Below are 9,968 nucleotides of genomic sequence, written 5' to 3'. Positions count from 1 at the left end.
ATATTTGCGGGTTTTCGTCATTAAATCAAACCCGGATTTTAGAAGATCGATTTGCTCATATCAAGTTTCTGGAATTCGTCCTTTGTACATATTTCCATTATTTATTTCCAGTTTATCAAGTTTTTTTAAAGATCGTTTCCGTCTTCGTAAATAAACCTAATTTGTTTTAATTCGTTTATAATTCGTTTTGATTAGTTTTAATTTGTGTTTATCGCTTTCATGACGGTTTTATATGTAATTAATATGTTAATTCACTTTCACTTGAGTCAAATACCGATAATCAATCGTAAAGCATGCCCAAGAACATTAACTACCCGCGGTTCTGACTTCACAGGCAGAGCTCAACTCAAGAACAGACGCAGGAATAGCTGCGCCTCTTTTAAGGGACGCAGCAGATGCTGCGCCTGTTCTGAGTTGAGTTCTGTCCCTGAAATTTCCGTTCTCGCTTTGACGTAGCTTTAATTAGGTATTAATTAACTACTAATCATAATATCACCTTTAGTTTATCCTTTTTGTCACTTTAATTTCAAACTTTTATTTTCTTTTCTTCAAATTTCCGTCTTAAGTGTATTTTTGACATAAATCAGTTAAATCATTCTAATTCATTTTAATCTTAATTATTGCTATTTTATTTATCGCTATTTATTTACCGTTAATTGTATGATTTATTTGCTTGTATTCACATGTAATTAATTCTAAATCCCAATTCGACATAATTGAGTGCTAATTATTTGTTCCCCAACATAGCTTAATTCACATGCTAGGACTAAAACGTTGGATGTTGCATTGCATGCATATAATCGACGACATATCAAATATGAATAATTTCCCTAATCATTAGTAGAGGCCGCTATCGAGGAGGGCGGGATTAGGTGTTCGATTAAAGAGCTTCCTAATACGTACCCTCACCCCTTACTCCAGATCTCTGTGAACATCCGTGTTCATTGGCATCCACGAGAATCATTCTAGACATAAAATGCTAAGGGTAACGAGTTCTTAGTGTTCATGTCACCACTTTGTGTCATGACATGACACGAGGTATCCAAACGGTTCCAATTTCCCATAAAAATTGGCGGCGACTCCACAAATGCAACGCTTGTCCCAAACGTCTCCGTGGCCCATGTCCACAAAAGGGTAAAGTATGGAAATATTATTAAAGAAAGTCCATGATTAAATAAAGGCTCTGTTTGGTAAGGCATTTCATGTACCTGATTTGGTCAAAGTAGCTTATTTGACTAAAATTTCAGGTACCTTATTTTTTTTTTGTACGCATTTGGTAAGTTTCTTATTTAACCAAATAAGATACCTGAAATGAAATGCTACCTAAAGTAGTATTTGAGATTTCAGATACCTGATTTGATTTTATTTTCCTTTTTTAACCCTTAAATCTGTACTATTAAATAATTATAATATATTTTTACGTCATTTCATTAAAATAAATTACTTTTTTAGTTATTTTGCCAAACATTTTTTTTATATAATCAGCTACCTTATAATTTCCTAATTTTTAGTTACATTTTCAAGTTTCAGCTATTTTTTTAGTTAGTTTTACTAAATAGAACCAAAATATATCCATAAAAGAGCAATTACAAAAAAAAAAAAAAAATGGAACACACTTTCAAACCCAACGTCTCCCTCCTCTCAAGTCTCAAGTCTCAAGTCTCAAGTCCCTTCTTCCAAGTTCCAACACCATACCCCGTAAATAGGCTACTAGACGGACAATGAAATAAGGAGGGTTATTCAGAATAGGAGGGAGTAGAAAAATTGGTTATGCTTTGGGGAAGAAGAAGATAGGAGGAAGACTTTTGGTTAAAGAAAGGGTAAAGTATGAAAATATTATTAAAGAAAGTCCATGATTAAATAAAGGCTTTGTTTGGCAAGGCATTTTATGTACCTGATTTGGTCAAAGTAGCTTATTTGACTAAAATTTCAGGTACTTTATTTTTTTTTGTATGCATTTGGTAAGTAGTTTATTTAACCAAATAAGATACCTGAAATGAAATGCTATCTAAAGTAGCATTTGAGATTTCAGATACCTGATTTGAATTTATTTTCCTTTTTAAACCCTTAAATCTGTACTATTAAATAATTATAATATATTTTTACATCATTTCATTAAAATCAATTACCTTTTTAGTTATTTTGCTAAACATTTTTTTAATATAATCAGCTATCTTATAAATTTCTAATTTTTAATTACCTTTTCAAGTTTCAGCTATTTTCTTAATTAATTTTACTAAATAGAACCAAAATATATCCATAAAAGAGCAATTAAAAAAAAAAAAAAAAAAAAAAAAATGGAACACACTTTCAAACCCAACGTCTCCCTCCTCTCAAGTCCCAAGTCCCAAGTCCCAAGTCTCAAGTCCCTTCTTCCAAATTCCAACACCATACCCCGTAAATAGGCTACTGGAATTAAAGAGACGCAAATCCAACAAACAAACAGACACACCTCCGTCTTCCTTCCCCTCTCTCCGTAACCCAGATCGGCAACAAACAAAACATCTACCATTTCCCCCCAAATCATCACACCTCAAACCCTAATTTCCCCGATTTATTCAATCAGCAATGGGGGATTTCAACCTAGCATTGCTGATCGTTGCTATTATAGTTGTCGTCTTAGTCTTCATCTTCAATGTCTACCTTCTAATCAATTACCAACACCCTGATGACGTCAATCAAGCCTACTTCCCCAAATTCGTCGTCGTTTTAGGTCTTTCTGTTTCCGTTATCTCTATACTCATGCTTCCTGCTGACGTCGCTAATCGCCAAGCTTGTCGTCATGCTCTTTATAATGGTGCTTGTCACTTGACTTTGCCTATGAAGGACCTTTGGCTTGCCGTCTACATTGTCGATGCCTTTCTCGTCTTTTTCGTCATTCCGTTTGCTATCTTTTACTATGAGGGTGATCAGGATAAGTATGTCTCACCTGCATTTCGAGTTTATATTCCTCCTTTTTTATATGATGAGGATTGTTTTACTTTTAGTGTTTGTGATGTAGGGCTGTTGGGAAGCGGGTTAAGAGCGCCATGATTTGGGTGGGTTTGACTGCCGTGATTGTCGCCCTTGTCCTCGGCATTTTGTATGGTAAGATTCAGAAATCAGTTTTATCATCTTCAACTCGTCTATATAGTTGTATGAATGGTAAATGCACGATTCTTAGGACTCAGGACTCTGCAGTAGGCTTGCTTAGAGTTAAATTGCCACACACTACGAAAATAGAAGGAACCCTAATGTTTCTGTATCGTCAGACTGAATCTACTGATATTATTTTAAGCCGGGGAGTAGATATTTTGTCGAGTTTAAGTAAAGGTCCTAGTTAAAGTGATCAACTGAGGCCTTAGCTTTCATGCAGGAATAACAAAAAATTGAAACCTATATTAGGATATACGCCATGTTTTGTCTTGATAATTTCACCTGACTGATCCTTCATGTTATCACTCTTTTTGAGATGGGTGTAACTTGAGCTTCAGCCTACTTTCAAACAATTTGCACCGGTGTAGCCTGAGTTATGGATCAAAAAACACCATCCATGTGCAATCTTACTCAATGATATGATCTTTATAGCTTGATCTCGAGTTATCTTGACCACGAATTGCAACTCTGTTGTTCTTTTGTTGGGAGAGTTTGTTCGTATGAAAAGTGTTAGACCCTTACCCTTGGCATCTGGTATAGTGTTGGAGCTATTTTGAAGTCGTATATGAAAAGCCTATATTTGCACAAAATGAAGATGTTCAGTTTTATTTACTTAGTTTAGGCCCTTTAGGGTATATTACTGATTATTGAGGGTTGTCAGTTGTGCTCAAAGTTTTGGGATGGATCAAGCTATTTTAGGACTCTTATTTAGTATTGGTCGAATCTTGAGAGCTCAGAGGGCAGTCAGTTGTTTATGTTTCAGACTCAAAAACACATACGTCTGTTGATTTTCATTCCCTTGCCTCTGGACTATTATTGGATCAGATGACATATTTGGACATGAGGTAAATGGCAAGTAAAAGGTCAAGATGCCCCTGATGCACACTAAACCTTTCAGCAACATTCCTATATTTTTCTTGACTTTCAGTCTCAGTTATAAAAAAGCATAATTATGAACCCTCCCCCCCCCCCCCCTTTCTCTCTTTTCTCGTTTAAATGTTTTGCACCTTTGCCTTCTACACAAGTGAAACGACAATATGCCCTTGATGCTCACATGTGTGTAGACTAGACTTTTCTGCAACATTCCTGTGTTTGTATTGGCTTTCACACCTCAGCTTTCATACAAGAGTACCTAACAATGGAAACTTAAGCTGCGAAATAAGTCGTGTGGTCTTATTAATAGCTTGACCTGATCTTCGCAGGGTCAATTTTTTTGAAAAGGATAAACTTGAGCCCCACTGGTGGCATTATCATGAAACAGAATTCATTCTTTAACTACAATTCTCAGCTGTCCAACGACATAGGATTTGTAAGATTTGCACTGGCCTAGCCTGAGTTGTGGATCGGTAAATATCACTCATGTGCAATTTGGCTTGACAGTGTGATCTTTTTAGCTTGATCTTGACCCCAAATTTCAACATTCTTGTTTTCTTTTGGTGGAAGAGCTTCTTGGTATGAAAAGTGTAGACCCTCATGGCCTCATCCACATTGTTGACAGCTGTCTTCCTATAGAGTTAATTGTAAGACTGAAAAAAGGAGTTTTTATAGTGTTAAAACTATAGTTGAAAATTGTTGCAGTCATCTTTGCCCAATATGCAATTTTTGTAGTGCTAAATAGTTGCACATCTATTCCACATTATCCCAGGGCTGGCTGGTAAGGTGGACTTCACAGTAAGGCATCTCACTTCAAACACTACAGCATTTCCAACTTCATGGAGCTTCTCTAGTGCTCAGCCATGTATTGACAATTCACGCCAGGTTAGCGAAGTACACATATCCCATATAGTTATCTGGTATGCAGTTTGCTTGTGGATTTTCTTTTACTTGGTTGTACATTAGTTAGACTGAAGTATTTTTATTTTTTAACATCATTAATTCATTGTATCTGTGTTCCGCCGTCTTCATTATAGTGTTCAGCATACATAGCTAGTGCTAAGTCAGAGACTACATGGACTATGCGAACGACCTTCCCAGAATATGTTGTTGCCCTTGCAACCATTGCAGGGTCTGTACTTTTCACGGTATGTTATTCACATCTACTGACCTACTTGTTATTCATTGTTGATGTCCTTAACTTTTAGTATGAAGCTTATATAGAAGATCTGTATTTAACGCCAGGTAGTTCTTCTACTTGAATTTTGTGGGGGGAAACATCATCTTGTTTGGAGGTGTTTAAGAAAAGTTTGACAGTTCTTATTGTCCTAGTTTTCCTGACTATATATTTCGAAATGCCAATAATACACAGGGAAAGTGTCTATGCCTTACTGTTAAATATTCCTCACTCTTTCTGAACTCATCCTAATCATACAAGGATATTTTTCTAGTATTGCAGGTTGTACATATATTTCTGCCTTGGATTTTGTGACTTACCTTTTTGTTTTCGCATAGATATTTGGCGGTGTTGGCATTGCTTGTCTACCACTGGGTCTCATATTTTCATTCATCAGGCGACCAAAGGCTGTCATAACACGCTCTCAGTATATTAAGGTAACTTCCTTGGCTAATTGCTTACTGACAATTGCAACAAGTTGTGAACCCTCTACCCATTCATGTTGGAGATGAATCTCTGTGCATGAACTGCTCTGCTGATATCCTCCTGCTGGTTATCAGGAAGCTACCGAGCTTGGTAAAAAGGCAAAGGATTTGAAGAAAGCTGCTGATGCTCTTCATCAGGAAGAAAGAGGTGGTAGTAAGGGACGAAAATGGCGTAAAAATGTGAAAGCAGTGGAGAAGGTAAGTCTTGTGTATTATTAGTACTTCGTCAACTGTTTTTTAAGCAGTATGCTCTTTAGCACTCGCTATACTTGATACAAAACAATGAGCTGATGTAAACAAGATCTTAGTATCTAGCAATTAATTTCTATTAATGGGCAATTTCATTGGTACATTTTGGTGAAGGCATGGTTGCTGTAGGGAGTTTTGGTGTTCTGCTTTGCCAAAATGTGATCTACTCTTGTTTATAAGCACCGTGCTTGTTTCCTTTGCATAGCATTCCATTGCCCGTGTGCCCGAATACAGTAAAATAATCCACTTTTGTTTTTGTCTTCTTCAAAATGCTAGTAAGAGACTGGCTTGCCTTGTCAAGGTCCAGTTTCTTTCTTGTGTAGCAGGCATTGTCACTGAGTTGTGCTTGTCCCGATAAAAGTTGTCTACGTTCAACAATTTGTGTTGCGTTTTTTATTATTTGAATATTTGCGCAATTAATTAAATCAGAAAATAGGAGTTAGCAATCAATTTTGTTGGTATCATCCAAAACAATCCAATTCAATTATTTATTTCATTAGTCTATTTTTATTCAACCCCATTGAGTGACATTTCTTTGTGCTCCTCAGGAGTTGCATTTGCTTGAAGAAGACGTAAAGGCTTTGGAAGAGATGTATCCTCAAGGCGAAAAGGTGGAGCATGTGACTCCTGAATATTTGACTTCTATAATAATGGTTTTATGCACTGACCGTTGCTTATATATCTCTTCTGCTTCATGCAGGCCGAGACTGCATGGGCTCTTACTGTACTTGGATACTTGGCAAAACTCATATTGGGAATCTTAGGGTAGGCACTGATGTTTACTTGGTTGAACTGTTGTTTCTTGTTTAATTGACACTAGTGGGTGCAGTTTTTTTGTGCCTTGCAGCTAGCATATCATCATAAGTATTTGTGTTTGAACTTTTTGATTTTTGTTAGGTTGATTGTTTCAGTGGCTTGGATAGCACATATTGTAATATATCTTATAATAAGGCCTCCATTATCTCCTTTCTTAAACTTCGTCTTCATCAAGTTGGATGATGTCTGGGGTGAGTTTTTCTGTACCAGTGTGTTTGCTTCCAAATTTTTGGTATGATCATTGTTTTTCATATGTTTCCTGTTATTTGTCAGGTTTACTGGGTACTGCGGCATTTGCTTTTTTCTGCTTTTATCTTCTTGTAGCAGTTGTTGCTGGAGCGACTATGCTTGGTCTAAGATTAGTTTTCATTACGATTCACCCAATGAAGTAAGAAATTTAAGACTTAAGAGTACTAATTCTGTTCATCCATTGGCAAACATTTATGAACTTACCTTTATTGCAGATGGGGAGCAACTCTCATGAATTCCTTCCTGTTCAATGTTGGCCTGATTCTACTTTGCTCCATTAGGTTTGTTTTGCCAACTCGCTAGTTATTACTGAAATTCTGAAAACATGGACCAAAATTTGAGATATGATTGTTTGGCTCTTGATTTACCTTGTAATTTGGTCTTTATTCCGTGGACGAGTCTCTTTCCAGTTCAGTTCTGTTCTTACCAGTTACTATGCATATTCAGGCATTTAAGGTTTAGACTTATTCTCTGTTGCTTGGTACTGAAGGTTATTTAGTCCTTTTCCTCAATTTCTGTGGTAGTTTGTTTTTCTTAATTAGAGTTCTCTGATGTGAAGCTTACTTCTAACGGCTGTTGTATCGACTGAGTTCTCCAATGTGAGATTTTTATGATCTGCTCCCAACTCGAGTATGCTTCATTGCCTGATTATCTCAAATATTTTCCCACCTTTTGAGTAGGAATGTCATTGGTGGGTGAGGTGGGGGGTGATAAGGATGAGTGTAGAGCCCCCCATACGTCATGCAAAACTCATACATATACCCGCCCCTCTCCCCAATGCGGGTACAAGTTTCCAAAATCATACCCGACCCAAGGGGTGAAGATGTAAGACCAGACTTGTTATTTATCTGTTATCATCTAGTCGATGACTTTATCTTATACAAAGTATTTTTTAGTAAATTTATCTTAATCACAGCATTTTATAAAATGGTTTTCATTTGTACAAAAAAAAAAAAAAATGGTTTTGATTTTGATTTATGATTTTACATTTGTACTGGTTTTGCAAATACAAAACACTGCACAACTCTCTAAAATTATTAATAATATTGATGGTATAATTGGCGTTAGGCAGACCTGAAGCAGGTGGAATGCAAAATCCCCCCCCCCCCTAGCGGCGGGACAATATCTTGATATCTAGTCCCCATGCCCGCCCCACCACCCATCAAAACATTGCAGCGGGTGCAATGCGTTACGGCATTACCCTCTTTCACCCACTTAGTGACATCCCTACTTTTGAGGTTACCTCCTTTGTTTCTAGTCATCCTAAGTTCCTAACTAGAGTATTGTTTTACTCCTATGGGTGTATTGTTGAGTATGCCCGAACGTTTATTCTCTTATAAGCCAGTTTTTTTTATTATTGCTATTGGTAAACGTTATCAAGGATATAACTAACTGCTAAGAAGTAGCATTATGCAAACTAAAAAACCCAAGGAAAATACAAGAAAAAATGCAACAAAAACAAACAAAAGTTATCAATCTAAAATTCTAAGCCACCCGTTAGGAGTCATTTCATCTCAATCATCTCACATACAACCATCGTTAATAAAAATGGACTCGGATAACCCTCGTACACATGAAACATGACCATCATTCTTCTAACCTAACCCCTCGAAGACACTATTCATTTTATTATCCATTCCCAAGCTCCCTTTTCACTTCTCCGTCGTCCAATGGTTTTGTATTAGTAATGCTGGTTTTGATAATCATAAAACTTTGACTGATATGTCTTACCTTTTGTGCTTCTGTCTGGTATCTCAGTGTGATCCAATTCTGTTCTAGCGCATTTGCGTATTATGCCCAAGCCACCGCGGCAGAGGAAATATTTGGCCACACATTACAGTCTCTGCGTGGGATCAAATACTTATACAAGTTAGTTAATCTTATTTCTTATACGACCCTTTTCAAGATTTGTTGAAGTACTTGCTACTTATGTCTCCTGTTGTCGGCAGGTATAATGTCTTCCAGATTGGGTTTATTGCATTGGCCTTGTTGACGTTTGTCTATTATGCGGCCTTTGTAAGTTCACGACATCCTCATTTTCCATGTCTCTCTTGGAGAGAAAGTAGAATCATAGTTATAAAAGAGAGGTTAGCGACCTTTACATAGACCGTCCAAACAGGTCATTTTGGGTTTGCTTTGTTTCCTCTATTTCTCCTAGCCTACTCTCCTAACATCGAATCCAAGCAATACCTTACGTTATTCGGGCTGTTCCTCATCGTTGTACGTGATGATGTTTCAGGGTTGGCGGAGAAAGAAGCCTTCTGGCAGATTCCAGCTTTCTTCTTGATTGCATAAATCGGTGTGAATTCAGCCACGTGGAGCTCCTAAAGTCGCATTCATCACAGATTCACAGGTACCTATTGTGTTAATGCTATAGACATGTCGAGGTTCGGGAACTGGTCGCTTGTGAGCTAGTCGACAAGAGTGATTGTGCTATGACCTGCTGTTTTGTTTGCTTTTGCTAATGTATGTATTGTTATTTGATTCACCTAATACCTAGTGTAGGACTTGTAGATAGATTATTGGGATATGGGAGAGAGTGAGCTTATTGTAATGTAATTGTTAGGGAGAGGGAATGAAAATAACGCTAATTGGCCTTTTTTCCCCCTTATAATATGGCTTTATAAACTACAAATCATGTATTGAAACTTGAAAGGATGAAAGGAGTGTGTAGCTATTTGTTTCGCTCAATCTGAAATTAACATAGTGCAACTGACCGTCCTCTGAGAGGTACATGCACAATTGCACACGCATTTGCTATTGTTTCTCTTACAAGAAGCTGTCAAAAGGCCATTATAGTTTGTCTCCACATTTGGCGCCCATGTTTCACTTGTAGAAATGCCTATGATTGATGTGAGTTGTAAACTTGTTATAGTGTTGTGCGTTGAATCTATGACGAACTTCTCATCGTGGTGTCCATCGCATTTCGTGGGACTTTACCTCTTATTTGTCACTTGGAGTGTTACAAACTAACGTGAAACATA

General features: G+C 37.1%; 1 protein-coding gene across 1 annotated transcript; it reads left to right on the top strand.

Annotated features, from left to right (window-relative positions):
* The first annotated feature begins 2,299 nt into the window (after positions 1–2,299).
* LOC141587084 (LIMR family protein At5g01460) lies at positions 2,300–9,682 on the top strand. The gene is made up of 14 exons (XM_074408505.1): positions 2,300–2,918; positions 3,002–3,087; positions 4,781–4,893; positions 5,046–5,156; positions 5,524–5,622; positions 5,746–5,868; positions 6,468–6,530; positions 6,620–6,684; positions 6,817–6,926; positions 7,009–7,123; positions 7,200–7,265; positions 8,743–8,853; positions 8,934–9,000; positions 9,224–9,682. The coding sequence occupies exons 1-14, from the start codon at positions 2,569–2,571 to the stop codon at positions 9,269–9,271; spliced, it is 1,527 nt and encodes a 508-aa protein (XP_074264606.1). The 5' UTR covers positions 2,300–2,568; the 3' UTR covers positions 9,272–9,682.
* Positions 9,683–9,968: the final 286 nt, after the last annotated feature.

The sequence above is a fragment of the Silene latifolia genome, chromosome 6, assembly GCF_048544455.1.
Source record: "Silene latifolia isolate original U9 population chromosome 6, ASM4854445v1, whole genome shotgun sequence".
NCBI lineage: Eukaryota > Viridiplantae > Streptophyta > Magnoliopsida > Caryophyllales > Caryophyllaceae > Silene > Silene latifolia.
Note: the sequence above shows the minus strand (reverse complement) of the source record. Positions and strands in the feature narration are given on the sequence as shown.

Excerpts from the sequence above, each read along its gene's own strand:
- LOC141587084 (XM_074408505.1), top strand. The coding sequence starts at position 2,569 with ATGGGGGATTTCAACCTAGCATTGCTGATCGTTGCTATTATAGTTGTC. Across the intron at positions 5,157-5,523 it reads CAGGGTCTGTACTTTTCACG|ATATTTGGCGGTGTTGGCAT; the intron begins GTATGTTATTCA and ends GTTTTCGCATAG. Across the intron at positions 6,685-6,816 it reads CTCATATTGGGAATCTTAGG|GTTGATTGTTTCAGTGGCTT; the intron begins GTAGGCACTGAT and ends GATTTTTGTTAG.